The sequence below is a fragment of the Pteropus medius genome, unplaced genomic scaffold (genome assembly GCF_902729225.1).
Source record: "Pteropus medius unplaced genomic scaffold, Ma_sr-lr_union100, whole genome shotgun sequence".
NCBI lineage: Eukaryota > Metazoa > Chordata > Mammalia > Chiroptera > Pteropodidae > Pteropus > Pteropus medius.
In genome coordinates, this window is record NW_024344241.1 from 9162719 (window position 1) to 9179699 (window position 16981).

Here is a 16981-nt window from a genome sequence, read left to right on the forward strand (position 1 = left end):
GGTTGGAGAATACGCTTGGTATGATTTCAGTCTTCTTAACTTTATTGAGCCTAGTTTTGTGCTCCTAAAGAGGGTCTATCTTTGAGAATGTTCCATGTGCACTAGAGAAGAATGTATAATCTGATGTTTTGGAATGAAGGGCTCTGTAAATGTTGATTATGTCCAAATGGTCTAAGGATGTTACCTCCTTATTGATTTTTGTTTAGATGAGTTATCCATTTCTGACAGTGGGGTATTTAGATTCCTTACTATGACTATGTTTTCATCAATTTTTTCCCTTTGGTTCTGTTAGTAGATGCTTTATATATTTTGGTGCTTCCAGTTTGGGTGCATATATATTGATGTGTTATATCTTCTTGATGGTTGTCCCCTTTATCATTAAAAAATGTCCGTCTTTGTCTCTTGTTACCTTTTTTAATTTTTTAAATCTGTTTTCTCTGATTAAGCTATACCCACTTTTCTCTGAATTCCATCTGCTTGGAGTACATTTTACACCCTTTCACTTACAACTTTTTTGTTTTTGCAGCTGAGATATGTCTCCTGAAGACAGCATAAATTTTTTTTTTTTTTTTTTTGCTCCATCTCACTACTCTATGCCTTTTAATTGGTGAGTTCATTCCATTTACATTTAGGGTAATTATTGGTATATGAGGATTTCCTATAGTCATTTTATCTTTTGTTTTCTAGTAGCTCTGTGTCTCCATTGTTTCTTTTCTCTTGTGTTTCTGTCTGTTATTTTACTCTGTTAGTATTCTATGATTTTCTCTTCTGTTTTCTCTTTTTTTGTGTAATGTGTCCCAGTTCTAGATTTCTATTTTCGTGGTTGCCATTAGGTTCATACAAAAGAAAGCTTCATATATACAATAGTCTTTTATCTTCTGCTTGCATTTTATCTCCATTCTCCTGTGCAAGTTCAATTCTTTTCCCTCTTCCTCTTTTATGTTTTTGTTGTGCCAGATTATCCCTCTTTATGCTTTGTGTTCTTTTCCAAGTTGCAGTAGCTAGTCTCATTTTAAAAAAAATGTTTTTAACTCCTTGAACTTTTATGTTATATTTAAGTATTTAGTATTCTATTCTGAACAAGGGGTGCAATTTCCTGCTTTTGTCTGTTAGTCATCTTACTCATAGTTTTTATTTTTTTGTGTATTTTTGTTTCAGTTATAATTGCAGCTTTCTACATTTCTTTAATGCAGGTTTTGTGGTGGTTGATTTTTTCATCTTCTGTATGTCTGGAAAAGCCTTAATTTTTCATTCATACCTAAACTATAGCTTTGCTGGATATTGTTCCTGACTGGTGGTTTTTCTCTTTTAATAATTTAAATGTTTGTTTCCCCTCTCTCTTAGTTTGTAGGGTGCTGCTGAAGAATCTGATAATCTAATGGGGTTTTCTTTATAGATTACTGTCAGCTTTTTCCTGGCTAACTTGAGCATTCTTTCTTTATAGTTAATTTTTGACAGTCTCAATATACTGTGCCTTAGAGAAGCCCATTTCTGTTAGCTTCTTTGATTTTATGATCCAGTTCTTTCCATAGTTTTGGGAATTTCTGATTATTTATTTGAGTAGGCTCTCTGTTTTCTTCTACTGCTCTACTCTTTCTAGTATACCCATTATTTTTGTATTGCTCTTTTTAATGGCCAGTAGTTCTCATAGAGTTCTTTACTTTTTTTTTAAATCTGAATTCTCTCTCTTCTTCTACTTGAGTCATTTTTAAATATCTATCTTCTATATTATTAATTCTTTCATTCATCTGCTCTGCTGTATTTCTTAATCTTATTAGTTTATTCTTCATATCCTTTATTGAGTTATTCAGATCCAGAATTTGTTTGGTTCTTTTTTATAGTTTCAGTCTCTTTGTTGAAGTACTCATTTTATTCTTTGATTTTGTTTCTGAGTTCATTGAATTGCTTTTCTAAGTTTTCTTATATCTTGTTGAATATTTTCTAAACTGCAGTCTTGAGTTCTCTGACATTTAAGTAACAGTCTTCCATGTCTTTAATTTTTTTTTTTTTTTTTGGAGATTTTTAATATTCTTCCGGAGTTCCCTGTTACCTTGGTTATTCATTTTGTCTGATGAATTATTCTCTACCAGGGCATTTGTGGGAATGAAAACTTTTTTTTTTTTTAAGTATTCGCCATTTCACTGTTTATAGGTTTGATAAGTAGAGGTCTTTCTTTCCCCTAGTAGGTGGCACTGAACCGTGTTTTTATTTTCTCTTACCTGCACTGCTTCTAGGATCTCTGTGGAGCAGTGTTGACTTGACTGTGGAATATGTTCTGTATTCTAGTGTGTTCTTGCTCTATGGGTTGTGGAACAGTTTCACTTTTTGCACAGTTTTTCTGCCCCAAACCCTGGGCCTAGCCTCAGTGTGTGTTAGCCATCCAGGCCTGTTTGCTCTTTCTGCTGCTCTGGTTTGTCCAATGGGGTTGAACCCCACCCCTTCACTGCTATTAGGCTGTGGTCAGCGTGAAACCCTGGCTTCTGTCTCTGTCCTTACTTCCTGTCCCATTGCCTCTGTTCGCTAAGATATGCTCACCTTCACATGTCTCAGTGCTGATGTCTCAGACCTGTTTTTGTGTTGGGCAGGGAATCCCTTGTTTAATTACAGCTGTTCAACCTGTTGTAACTTCAAAGGGTGAGACCTGGGGGTCTTCTCACAACTGCCATGCTGCTCAGCAATTATTTCTATTCTTCTCATGGCTAATTCTGTGCATGACCATGTCCCTTAGTAAAATAAGAATTAATGTCAGACTCATCTTTGTGATTCTATAATGTCTTGCACATTGTCAGTACTTGATTTTTTTTTATGATGTAGCAATATCGCAGGCATAATTACACCCAGACCCTGCTTCCCTCTTGTATAGAAAAGTAAATAATTGCAAATTGTTTTTGTTTTCTGTCTTGGAACATTGAGCTTTTCTGCAGCATTATCTTCCTTAAATTCCTAGATTTTTTTATAAATAAAAATGTAAAGAATTTAAGAGAAAATTATAAATGGAATTTATGTATATATACAATATCACTGTTTTTATTTACTCATTTTTATTTGATGTCTTAAAAAACTCAACTGTGAAATTAAATAAGGAAATCGTTTTCAATTTTCTGGAGGAACTTAAACCATTTTGACAGAATCCGGCATCATCTCATGTCATGTTTATACAGTAGATAAAGAAAGCTTATTTGAAATTATTAATTTTATTCTCCAACACCCTGCCTATGGCCTCCATAGCACAGTGTAGGGTCAGTAGTCTTATCTACCTGTACACAGGAGTATCTGGACTTGAGCATAAACTGACAGAACTTTCCATTGCATCCTGGAAGAAATGTGAGTGCTGGTAAAATTAGTGGGTTTCCAAAAGGTGATAGAAGTTGTCCGGCATCAAATACCCTTCTTCCATGAAGCCTTCCAGCTCCCAGCTCCTCCTCTTTCCTCACTGGCACTTTGCCCATTTTCTGTTGTAGCCCAGGTCCAAAAGTGGTAAACTGGTGAGTTCTGTGCCAAGGTGAATGACAGCGAGCTCCGTCACATGAAAGAGGGTACTATTTTCAGAGATCACATTTTGTTCATGGGGTCTACCCAGTTATTTTTACTGAGTTCTTGTTAGTTTTGTTACGCAAGCTATGCATTCCTTGGATGATGTTTGACTGATTTCTTTATATAAGGAATTGTTGGATATTTTGTTGAATTTACCAGATTAATTGTACTGTTTTTTTTTTTTTGTAAAATACAGTTGTTTTAGCAGAACTTTTTTTCAGAGGCTTAATGTATCTTCTCTATAAATAATGTACAGTGAAACCATGAACCAAGAGGTGTTATTTTTGTCTTTTTATAGCTTCTTAGTATTCTTAATTAAGCCACCAGACATAAAAAAATAAAAGAACCTTTGTAGTTTCAAATCTCTTAAAAATTACTGTACATTGCATTTTGTATTAGGTCCTTAAAAAGTAAAGCACTTTGCAAGACTTAGAAAGTATCGGAGGGTATCTGTATCTTATTAAGGATGTGTTCCTTATTTTGGTAGGTATTTTGGACCAGTCTGCTGTGTGGGTTGATGAAATTAATTATTATGATATGCGTACTGACAGGAATAAAGGAATTTCTCCCTTGTCCCTACGTCCTGCTAATCCACTTGGCATAGAGATTGAAAAGTGAGTACCATGTTACCTTCAATTTTTTTAATTTTTACTCGCTAAAACTTTTATATACGTAGAGTGAACAGAGTCAAACTCCAGAAACATCTAGGGAAGCACAATTTAAGACGTCTCTATTGTTGGGAGACTAGTGTTATTTTTGAAGCCTGGTCAGCTTTGCTGCCAGTGAACGTTCCCATAAGTTAAAATTTTTGGCAAAAACTACTTACCTCTTTAGTTTTTTGAGTTTACATTTTGTCAAGAAGAAAATAATTTTGGAATTTTTAATAACTAGTACTTTAAAAAAATATAATTGACATATAATATTAGTTTCAGGCATATAACATACTGATTTGATATCTATATATCTTATGAAGTGATCATGACAAATCTAGTAACCTGTCACTGTACAAAGTTATTATGATATTATTCTCTATGTTCTCTATGCTGTATATTGCATCCCTGTGACTTATTTTATAACGAAATTTGTACTTCTCAGTCCTATTACCTTTCTTGCACTTCTCCCTACTTCCTTCTGGTAACCATTAGTTTGTTTAAAATCCCTGTTTCTGTTTTGTTTTGCTTGTATGTTTGCTTTGTCCTTCAGATACCACATATAAGCGAAATCATAGGGTATTTGTTTTTCTCTGTCTGACTTATTTCACTTAGTATAATATTCTTTAGGTCCATCTATTTTGTCACAAGAGGAAAGGTTCATTCTTTTTTACATCTGAGTAATAGCCCATTGTATCTGTATACCATATCTTCTTTATTCATTCGTCAGTGGACACCTAGGTTGCTTCTATATATTGGCTGTTGTAAATAACGCTGCAGTGAACATAGGGATGCATAATACTGTTTTTCATAGTGGCTGCACCACATACAGTCCCACAACACTTGTTATTTGAATAACTAATACTTTTAAAGACATGAGAATTAATGCTTTATCTGGAGTTGGTAAGTTTAAATATTTAGATAGTACTTGAAATAAAAATAATGCTTTCCATGTACTTGATATTTTAGGAAAAAAATTAAATTAGGGCCAATGCAGTCTTTTATTTTGTTTAAAATTCTGCTTATAAGCCATACTTTATTCAGACTCATTATTATTTTTAAATCAGAATCGCGGCAGGTAAATATCTTTCAAGATGTCTTATAACAGTCTAGAATTTTTTAATCCCTAGAACTGTGTTTTAGTAATTTTTGTAATTAGTACCTTTATTCTTGTATTTTACATAATCAATTCATCTAACACCTAAATTGTGTCTTATTTTATGCCTTGGTGATTCTGCTTATTAGGTTATATACCGGGTGCTCCTCTATGAGCACTTACCGAAGGTGACAAATTAGTTCTATTAACACTTGAACCATAGCTTTATTTTAGATTTTTCTGTGAATGGAGGAAATTCTCTATTAATCTATGTAGTTTAACCCTCAAGCCTACACTTGAAGACTATTAGTAATTCTGGTAGCAAGCTTCTTTTTCACCTACTGGGTTTTACCCCTCGCTGAGAGAGAGGCGGCAAGTGTTTGTCTTGGGAAGTTATGTTGAAAACGTCCTGGGGCTTATCAGCTTTTAGTGAGTTTGGAGTGTTCTAGGTTATATCTTTGGCAGCATAGGTCATTCTGGAGCTGTTTTAAGGTTTTTAGTGCTCTATAAATTAAGAGTTTAAAGATCAAGAAAGTCCAGAAAAGAGTATTTACTTGAGCACAGTTTCAAGTATGAATAGACTTTGCACTTGATTGTAAAGCTTTTAACAGCCTGCTTCAGTACTCTTGAAATCCAGCTTCTTTCTAAGATCTGGCACAAAAGCAGTGTAGAACAGTTCCTTTATAAGGAAGAAACTGTTTCCGTACATGGGGACAATGATTATAAGAATATTGTGAATTTTTTACAAGCATTAGACAAAATTAATGTAGGGAGGAGACAAGAGAATTAAAATGTTAATCGAGCCACAATCAAAGACTGCAATATGCTGATCAGCCCTGTAGCCAGGCCAGGAGGACACCTTCAGAACAAAGGAAGATTTCTGCTGGACTTGCTAACTGCCTCTTCCCCACACCTGTGAAGGGGAAACTGGAATCAAGAATAGTTCTCTATGGCTAAAACCATGGGGAACTTATGGATAAAGGCTGAGAACTGCTAGCAGGCCTTTCACTCCACATGTTTTTACCTTTTCACGCTATATACTCTTCTCCTTCTTCATTGTATGTCTATATCAAAGGAAATGGGAACTAAAGAATGACATATAAACTGAATTTCCTGAACACTCAGGGTCCCTTTCAGTGTTTTTATTCTGTCTGTCTGTCTGTCTGTCTCTCTCTCTCTCTCTCTCACTGTCCTTCTCACTCTCTGCCTCTGAAAGGGGACCACACTCTGTCTGTGGAGTGTTATCCCTTTTCTAATAAACTTTCCTTTTGACTCCAGTTTTGGCATGTGTGTTGAATTCTTTCTATACTCAAAGGACCCTCTTCTCTTGGTAAAGGACTTGGTCTCCTTCCCCCTCAGGGAAATTTGCCCTGTCCTGCATCAAAACTATCAAAAATAGGATTAAATTGGATGTTTACTATCATGAAATGGATTCCCTTAAATTTTAGTTTGGCATATAATCCATCCCCTGTTAGATCTCTTTACTTTCTCATGTCCTCTCACCTTTTGCCTTTATTTTTTCTGTTATTGCTGCTGCCTACAAAGGAGTTTGGCTTGAATTCTAATAGCACTTTCTAAAAATGTGTTTCAGGATAATCCTTTGATAATGTTAGTAACAGCAGCCAGGAATAATGACACAAAAATTTCTTAGCTCTTTTAAAATTTTTCTTTTTTTCTCTGAGAAGTAATCTGATCTAGTCCGGGGATAAACTCTATCAGTTTGAATCATAGCTCTACCACTTACTGGCAGTATAACTTTGAACACATTAACTTCTGTTTGCCTTAGTTTGCTCAGGTGCAAAATGGAGTACCTGCGACATAGGGTGGTTGTGAGGATTCAGTGAGTGAATAAGTGCCTTCGAATGGTGTCTCGCTGAGAGCAAATGCTTAATAAACATTAGTCATTATTACTATGATTTTACGCTCTTCTTGTATATAAACTATTCATAGCTCTATCACTTAGCAAAAGAATCTCTTTTTTAATGACTATTAAGCTTTCAGGATAATAAATTGTATTAAAATTTTAAAGTAGTAGTATGTAAGTAATTCAAGGAGAGCTTAAACGGTGATAAAATTACAATAATATTTCTTTTGAAGTGTTACTTAAGTTTCAGTAATAATTTGTTCAGCCATGGGGTAATTAAAGAATAGATTTTGAAAAGGTAAAATCATGACTCTTACACATATGTAAAATGAACATGTATGTTTCAGAGCTTTTATTAATGGGAAAACCAATAAAATGTTAAAATCGGTTCAAAAGGAATTCCATAGGAGAGGTATGAGTAGGCAATGAGGAATGCTAAAAGACGCAAAACAGGCTACTTCTACTGCATGGTAATCAATTGCATCTTTACCTGACAGGTGTTTCTATGCCCTGGTCAACATCAGCCTTCCACAAGTTAACTTTTGTTTCTATAACAGAGTTACAAAATAGAGACAAAGAAAGGCACAGATTCCTATATAATCAGAAAACACTGGGAAGCCCCTCCAAATAGTGAAAGGACACCCAATAACCTTTTTGCCCATTTAAAGTCTTTACAACTTTTCCAGTCAAAAGAAAGAGAGATACGAGGAAACAAGAAAATGAAGTGGAAAGAGGTATAGAAACCAAGAGAAGAGAATATTTTTGGCCAGAAAAATGGTCTTTCAGGTTCGTTTTTATTTTTTTAAAGATACTGTCAGTAAAAATGCATTTATTTTATTGAACTTTTATCTCAAATAGAGAAATCTTATTTTAGAAAAAGAAGAAAACTGGAAAGGAAAAGTAGATGTTAAAATAGTGGTGTGGGTTTTATTTACCTGACTCATTATTTCTTAGGTAAAAGCTTTAGTCCCCAAAGAGAATGTTGTTACATTCAGAGTAGATTCCCTAAGAGCATTTCATAATTATCTGGCCTTTATTTCTGTTTATTGATATCATTTGGGTGTTTCTTTTATAATTAAAAGGCTAAAGAAGACCTGTTTCTAACATTTCAAAATGTCAGAGAAGGAATAACATGGTTTTATAATTACTTGTTGAAATATTTTAATTGAGAAGGTTTGAAGAATGATGATTGCTTGTTATAAAATACTGTAGTCCTGATGAATGATCAGGTTAAAGTGGTATGGCCACCTTTGGAAGATGAATCATCTCTTGGGAATTGTGAATGTTTATGGAAATTCTCTTTAGCTGGCAGTCAAATGTACCATGTGAAACAGTTGGGGATCTTGTAGGTTGTGGCCAGTTCATCTGAATATGAAAAAGCAAGTGAGAACAACAATATAGTTTTCTTGTTACTCTTTGGTGTGAGTCAGAGTTCAATAAATATTTTATTGCTGTACATAGCATGCACTGTCCTCTTTCAGCCCACAAGTTTAACAACTGGCATTTATTGGCCTCCTTCCACTGCTAAATTCCTTCATATTCCTAAATTTTTAACTGATATTTTGCAAACATGGTGCCACGATACTCATAAAAATGTTACTAATTGCTCAGAAAAAATAACTTTCATTTTGAACTGAGACTAGGATTTGCTTGTATAAAGTCTGTATTTCTGATTAATATATTCACAATATATGTCGTCTTTGCACAGCTTAAATTGTAATGGAGAAAAACTAAACTGAAAAAGAAGGTTAAAACAGGTTCGTATTAAATAAAGCTTTCACTAGGTTTTATTTCTTAAAAATGATATTTGCCCAACAAAAAAATATTTAGAAGTAATGTTTTTGGCGATAGTTCATATTTGGGAATGAGGACATAAAATTGGAGCTTTGTCTCTGTTTTTATATGCTCTACAATTCTTTTTGTAAAATTATACCTGGGAATGTCTCTGTAGTCAGCTGATGCACTGTTAATACCTGTATTATTTCCACATAGGTTTTATGGGCTATACAGATCTGATTTTCTTTTCATCAGTTTGACTTTCCAATAGAAAAAGTAACCAGTTTTTCTCCTACATTTAGAAAACGAGAAAAGGTGGCAAAATAATTCTTAGAATGAGTGTAGAAGAGAAGAGCTTTGGATAAATTTACCTTTTAGAAATTTCATAAAAAAGGATTTATTGGCTGTGATACAGTGCCTAAGTCCAGAAACTATCAGACTGAAAAATAAAACACACACATACACATAACCAAAAAACAAGTTCTTAATATTTAATACGACAGAGTGAAAACAATGATGCTAAAAATTTAAATCTAAAAGAATTGAGTGTAATATATACATTCTCAAAAGAACTATAGAAACCTGCTTTTACTCAGTTAGCCTCCCCTGCCTTTCATCTTTCCATCTGTCAAATCAAGACAACATGTTCTCTTCATGAAACACAGTAACACAGCTGCAATCAGGCTGCACCCTATATGGGGTGGTTAGAATTTCTCTCAAAATGATTTTTGTTTTGCTCACTCATGGGTCATTACTGCAGGTTGTTCTCATCCTTGAAGGTGAAGCCGATATGTTAAAAAACATTCCTGTTAGTTTCATATCTGACCACTCAATCCATATACCAGGATCTTCCCATGGCATGGTCTAAGCCCGAAAAAGTTTAAATTTAAATCTGTGCTTACACTGCCATCCAATGGAAAACATATATTTTAGGAGTATGAAGAGTTGTCCAGCTACTGAAACTGTTTTATTCTTTAATGAAAAGACTTCATGAGTTTATATAGTAGAGTATATGTTGCTTTTACTCTCTAACTCAGTGCTAGTAGATTTAAAGTGTAGATTTAGTTTGAATTACTTGGATTGTACTTTGCTTTTATTGACTTGTTAAGCCATCACTTCACTTGGTGGCTTAGAGCCTAAAATCTCATTGTGAGCAAATGTTTAGGTTCTTTCTAACTCTCATTGACATAGTGCTTATTCCTTTCCTGATACTGTTATTAAGACTATTAGCAATTGTCTGCGTTCTAATTAACTCTTCCTCCGCTCTCCCCCTAAGTTTCTATATTTCTAAATTTGTAATTGTGGCTTTATTACATACCTAAGATTCTCTGTTTCTTTATTTGACAGTGGAAGTACTGGGTTCAAATCTCGACTATTTGTATGCAACTTCACTATGTTGTTATAAGAATCAAATAAAATGATACTTATGAAAATAGTCTGCAAAATGCAAAAAACTAAGTATAAAGAATAAAATTATCAGCGAATAACAGGTATGAGCATTTGTTATGTATCAGAAACTGCTAAACCTTCTACATGCATTAGATAATGTATCCTTTCATCCTTAAAACATTCCTAAGAGGAAGATATTATTATCCCATTACCCTCACGAATAAATGGAACCATATAGTGGTTACATAACTTCCCCAAGGTTATAAAAACAAATCTAGCAAACTTCAAGATTGAATCCCAGAGCTTGTGTTCTTAACCACTACTTATTACTTTTACCTTCTATTATAAATACTGTGATGAGTCATCTCTGCTTTTGCATATTAGTTCCCCTTAGAGCTTCATTTCTCTTGGCGTTGTCATTCATTGTCTGTTTTTTTCCAGATCCTCTATTTCACATTCATTTTGAGGTGTTCGCATAAAAGATCAGTATATTTAGGCATATATTTTGGGATAAATTGATTCAGGATGCCTTCAGCTGTAAGTAACAGAAGATGAAAATTAATTTTGGCTTTAACATAAAGATTTATTTTCTCATAATATACAAAGTTCAGAGATGGTAGATGCCATGATTGGTTAAGTTAGTGACTCACTCAGTTCTGTCACTCAAAGATATAAGGAACCTGGGTTTGCTGTTCTGCTGCACTTAGCATTGCACTGATTTCTTTCAGAATTGTAAAATGGTTTTAGTGATTTCTAGTGTTGAAACAATACTAATACATAATAAATGATAAAATGATAAAAATATAATATTATCGAAACAATAATAATACATAATAAATAATAAACCACAATAATGTTTAGAGGCAGGAAGATGCTATTTCTTCTTGGATCTCCTTAAAAATATGGAAACTTTTTCCCAGATATGCTTCAGAAGATCTTTCCTCAGAAATCACTGGACAAAACAAGATCACTCAGTAAATAGCAAGGAGACTATGATAAGCATGATTGGCTTAGGATAATTAGCATTTATTTAGGGAAATTACCAGTGTCACACTATGTAGGATTATTTTGTCTGAGAGGGTAAGGAATGAATGTTGGTTCCCTAGTCAACAGTGGGCTTTATTGTATGATTTGGGGCTAATTATTTGACATCTCCATGTTAGAATTTTGTCATCTTTAATATGATTTATCTTATCGTTATAAGTTTGATTCTTAGTGTAAGTCTCAATACTGTTCTTTCAATTTAAATATATATAATAAAATTGGAAGAGAGTTTAATGTCTTTAGTAAGAAATTATTGTAAAATAAACTCAGTCTTAGGGGTGATTATGAAGGTTTCGGAACTAGGAGGTAGTATTTTGACCAAGAGATTCAATACTTTTCAAACTCTACTTGATCCATTTAGATGGTTGAAGTTGCTACCTGTATGAGAAATAATAGTACATGGGAAATGAGATACTAGTAGGTGGATTAATGCTTCAAATCTCAGTGTAGAGCTCTCTGGTAGAAGCACAAGGCCTATTCCAAAGGTCGAAGGTGCCCCCTCACCACTCACACTAATGGCAAAGCTCAGTTTCAGGATCTTCCACCCCTTCTTCCTCCCACCTTTGCCTTGCTAGTGGCAGGGTATGTCAATGATGAGGAGCCCATGGAGGCCTGACCATGCCCCATGTACTTCTCTTTATTGCCAGAAGACTCTGCTGCTAAAGAATGTGTCCCCAGTTGTGTTCTGGAATGTGGCCAGGCCCACATCTGCTCCCTCTTGAGGAGAAGGGATAGAGGGAGAGACTCCTGGGGTAGGAGAGTTTCTCAACTGGCTTATCTCCTAGAGCCCTTACTAGACATCAGGCCTTTATCTTGTGATAAAACATCTACTTATATTTGTAAAAATAACAGTTTAGTACATTATAAATTAAATGTTACTAAGGTTTAAGAATCAGATGAATTTTAAATATGTGAAGTTCTAGATGGCTTCAGGTTTACAACTTTCAGTGTCACCTGTTTAAGCATTTTAACTGTTTAGGATATGACCTTTTTATACATGCCATTTATATCCAGTTTTTTTTTTTTTTAATTTAGCTTTATTGAGGCATAATTGACAAGTTTGTAAGATATTTAAAGTACATATCTTGGTGATTTGATATACATATACATTGTGAAAGGATTCCAGCCATCTAGTTAACTAGTACATCTGTCACTTCAAATATTTATTTAGTATTTTTTGATGAGAACATTTAAATTCTACTCTCAGAAAATTTTAATTATATAATACAGTTTATCAACTATAATCACAATGTTTTACATTAGATCCTTGGAGACCTTTTTCATCTTTTAGCTGTAAGTTTGTACTCTTTTACTACCCTCTTTTTATTTCTCCTATGCTCTAGCCTTTTTTATGAGTTTAACTTTTTTTTTTAATAGGCCATATATTTTTTGGAAAATCTGATAAGTGGTTTATATCCCTTAGATCTGATAAGGGGCTTATATTTTCAAATCTGATAAAGGGTTAATATCCAAAATATATAAAGAACTCTTACAACTCAAGAACAAAAATTTTCAAAAATATGAAAATAATTTGAAAAATGAGCAGAAGAGCTTTTTCTAAAAAAGACAACACAGATGGACAGGTACTTGAAAAAGTGGTTCAAATCACTTATTGTCAGGGAAATGGAAATCACTAATTGTCAGGGAAATGCAAATCCATGAGATATCACACATTACACCTGTTAGAATGGCTCTTATCAAAAAGGCAAAAGAGAACAATTATTGGTGAAGATGTGGAGAAAAGGGAACCTTTGTACACTGTTGGTGGAAATGCAAATTGGTGCAGCCACTATGGAAAACAGTATGAAGGTTCCTCAAAAAATAAAGATAGACTTGCCATATGACCCAGCAATTTCACTTCTAGTATACGTCCAAAGAAAATGAAAGCAGTAACTCGAAAAGATATATGCTTCCCGTGTTCATTGCAGCATAATTAACAATAGCCAAGTTGTGTAAACAACCTAAGTGTCCATTGATGGATGAATGGGTAAAGAAATTATGGTACACACACACACACACACACACACACGCCACATCAAGCAAGACACATGCACACACACACCATTACGCACACACACACTTAATATTGTTCAGCCGAGAAAGAAGGAAATTCTGCCATTTACAACAAAATGGATAGACCTTGATCTCATTATTCTAGACAGAGAAAGACAAATGCAATTTTTTTTTTTTTTTAATGCCTACAGCACCTGGTATTCCTAGGTGGTCTCCTACCCAAGTACTAACCAGGCCCAACACTGCTTAGCTTCTGAGATGTGGCGAGATCAGGCATGTTCAGGGTGGCATGGCCATAGACCTTATTTTTTTTTTAACTAAATAGATTGAACATGACTTAACTGTCAGACCTTGGGGTCTGTGTAGTTTTAGACATTTCATTATGCCATGTAACTGCTGTATTTTTGAGTTTTGTATCTGTGTTTTATGCTTTTTTGCTTTACTTGCTATCATTATATCATAGATCCTTTTTTTTTTTTGATGTCATTCTTAACTCTAGCAACCCTTCCTTCACACTTCTGGTTTGATATGGATAGAAAACCACCCAACCAAAATCAAACTACAGGGCTTGAGTGGAAGAAAAAGAAGCTCAGGTTGGCTTCTCAGAATTCCTTTTTGCTGCTTTTTTGTTAGCCCTGTCTTTAATCTTTGAGTTTGGAACTCCTCCTTATTAGATTAGGATTTCACATAGTTGAATAATTTGTAAAGACTTAGGGATTTAGTTGATACCAAGTGATTCTGTTGTACTTTTTGACTCTTAAAATAATTTAACTTTATGAGAAAGCGAATTGTTAGGATTACATAGAACTCCAGTTTAAGTATCGTACAGAAGTAAGGTTGACAGAAAAGTCATGAGCATGCCACCATGCACATCTTCCTCATACAGATGACAGATGGCAATAATTTATCATGCCGTAGTTTCCAGTTTAGACAAAGCCACATAAATCTTGAAACAGCATTCTAGACAGACACTACTCACTAGTTAAGGTAGAACTATGGGATATAGCCTATGTGTATCAGAGAGAAGGGTTCTAGTTATTTAGCTAGGGCTCAGCTTAAGTCTCCACTCAGTCATTACATTCTCCAAAAATTCTACCATGGAAGCATCATTTACAAATAAATAAAATGAGAGAAGTATCAAACTAGCATGAAGAATCCAAACCAAAATAAACTTCTAAAAATGCAGAGTTCTCTAGCTTCCTTTCAAAGGCTCTGTCTATTGAAATGACCACCAAACTTATGCCACACACACGATTTAGACTGTAATATTTTAATTTTTTAAGCCAGTGAAAAAAGATGTAAGGTTGACCTAGTCTCTGAGTTACTAAAACTGAGATGATGCCAGCTTTATGTCCATGATTCGCTTAAAGTCTCTCTCATCTTTTCATCTGTTACTACAATGTTAATCAGGGCTTTCTTTCCCCCTAATTAAAAAAGAAGATGTCATAGTATGTGGGACTTTTTCTCTCTTGTCTGAGGCCCTGATACAATAAATGTTGGATTCTAGATTAAAGTGCAGGATTTACAAAGGAAATTGTGGGGAACTGGTTTTGCTGCTTGCGTTCCTGTACTTTTAGGGAGTATGAAGGGATAAAGGAGCCAGTAGGGAAGGGGGAAGGTTTATAAGATTTCTTGAGAGCTAGGCTGTGAGAATATGTGCTCTTCTTCACTCATGCCTGGTGAGTGGGGCTTCTACGGAGCCTCCAGGTAAAAGTGTTCATGAGCCAGAGGCCCTGGCACTCAAGAGCACTAGACCAGTGCATGTGGGCAGTGGAGGTGTCTGCCTTGGCAAGGGTGTTTCCTGGGACCAGATGAGAGAGTAGGCTCCAGGCACTGCAAAGTTGTGCTTAAGGGAACTGGTTACCTGCAAGTCAAGAGGCTCAAGCAGGTAGTACTTTTGGATGAAAATGCTGATCTTGGACTAGGTTGCCTGATTTCTGAATCGAGGCTATGTTTATAATAATGTGGATCAAAACTCTCAGATAAGAGTGAGTAGAAGTCATCAGACCTGCCTACATTTTCTTCCAGGATGAGGATAATTTCTCGCATTGAATAAATTTTAAAGAGGTACTGGGCTTTAAAATAATGTCCTATTCATACCCTGTGAGTTGGGCTTATCCATTATATGGGGGTAAGGAACACAGTTCAGTCAGAAGGCATAGCAGGATCGGAGGAACAAAGTAAAAACGAACACCATGCGTGCAGGAAAGTATAATCCCTTTGAAGTTGCTGAAGCTTCAGGTTTGAATATTAGAGTGGCAGAGATGAATCTTGAGAGAAAAACAAGTTCAGATCATAGACTTGACTACAGAATTTGGACTTTATCCTGCACAGATGGAGATATAGTAAGGGCTGCTAGCTCATAAGCCCTCTTTGGGCAAAGTCTGCCCATGTTGCTTTTGCTCTCAGACACAACTCTCTGACCTCCAGCATGGAATCTGACCTATAGTTGATAATTAGTATTTGAACAAATAAATAAATGAATTGATCTGGAAGTCGACCTTAAAATGTAGGCAAGAAAATGAGCTGCAGATAATGTATTGCTTGTTATAAGCTTTTCTTAAAATTATTTCAGATATGGACATTTAAAAATGAGTACTGTATAGCTAGATTTAATTTTATTAATAGGCATTATCATTCAGCATTATTAGTATGCCTTAAAACAGCTTTCACATAGGTCTTTAACAAAAATCATTTTAATAAACTGATTTAATGTTTTTTTAGTTTCGATGTATCCAAGTTTTTATTTTTCATCCTTTGCGTAGGGAATGATTTCATATTTGGCTAGATTTCATAAAGTATCAACTTTTAGCCTCTTTAAATCTTATATTCTTGTATTGATGTAATTTCTATATTTTAACTAATTTCCTATCTTATATTTAATCAAAGTTGATATGAGAATAAATCAGCTGAGGTGCAGGAAATATATTTTGTGTATACATACAAACATAGGCTCCATATTGTATGGCGTATAATTATAATGATTTGTATTTGTGTTTATTACACTGGACGTCAGTTACGTCCTTGTGGTAGTAACACTTGAAATATATTTTAAACTTTTTTTTTCCCTCAGATGTAAATTTCCCCAGAAAGACTTAGAAATGCTGTTTCCTGGAATGAGTGCTGATTTTACAAGTGAGAATTTTTCAGCTGCCTGGTATCTTATAGAGAACCACTCAACTACCAGGTTAGTGATATTGGACTGTTGGCTGTGAATGGTTTCACTCGGATGCAGCTAATAGGATTATAAAGCAATGTGGGTTTTAGGTTCAACTCTGCTACTTTAGAGCCCTTTGATTTTGGGTGAGCTCATGAACATCTCGGGGCATCTATTTCCTTATTTATAAAATGTGATTATTAGAGTACCCTTATTTCCTAGTATCATGTTTTTTCTACATGTTTCATTATTTGTGCAACCCATTAAAACTTTGTGGAGTCTCAGCTGGATACCTAACCTGAAGTTTGAATGTGACTTTTGCTTACTCAAATAACAAAACTTTCAAGTCTTGGTGTAAAATAGAGAACACACCTCTTTCCGTTACTGTAGAGCAAAAGAGGATGAGTTAGTTTATCATTTTACAGAGACCTGGTTTAAAATTAGGCAAAAAATATACA

The 16981-nt window shown here is 34.6% G+C and overlaps 1 protein-coding gene and 1 pseudogene across 4 annotated transcripts in view; one reads left to right on the forward strand and one right to left on the reverse strand.

Annotated features, from left to right (window-relative positions):
• EXOC2 (exocyst complex component 2) overlaps positions 1–16981 on the forward strand; it is a 205444-nt gene that overhangs the window by 45140 nt on the left and 143323 nt on the right. For all 4 annotated transcript variants that reach the window (XM_039869477.1, XM_039869476.1, XM_039869478.1 and 1 more), the window contains exons 4-5: positions 4022–4148; positions 16440–16553. In XM_039869477.1, coding sequence (XP_039725411.1) covers positions 4022–4148; positions 16440–16553 — 241 coding nt within the window. The remainder of the gene's footprint in view (positions 1–4021; positions 4149–16439; positions 16554–16981) is intronic.
• On the reverse strand, positions 13549–13667 carry LOC120607774 (uncharacterized; annotated as a pseudogene).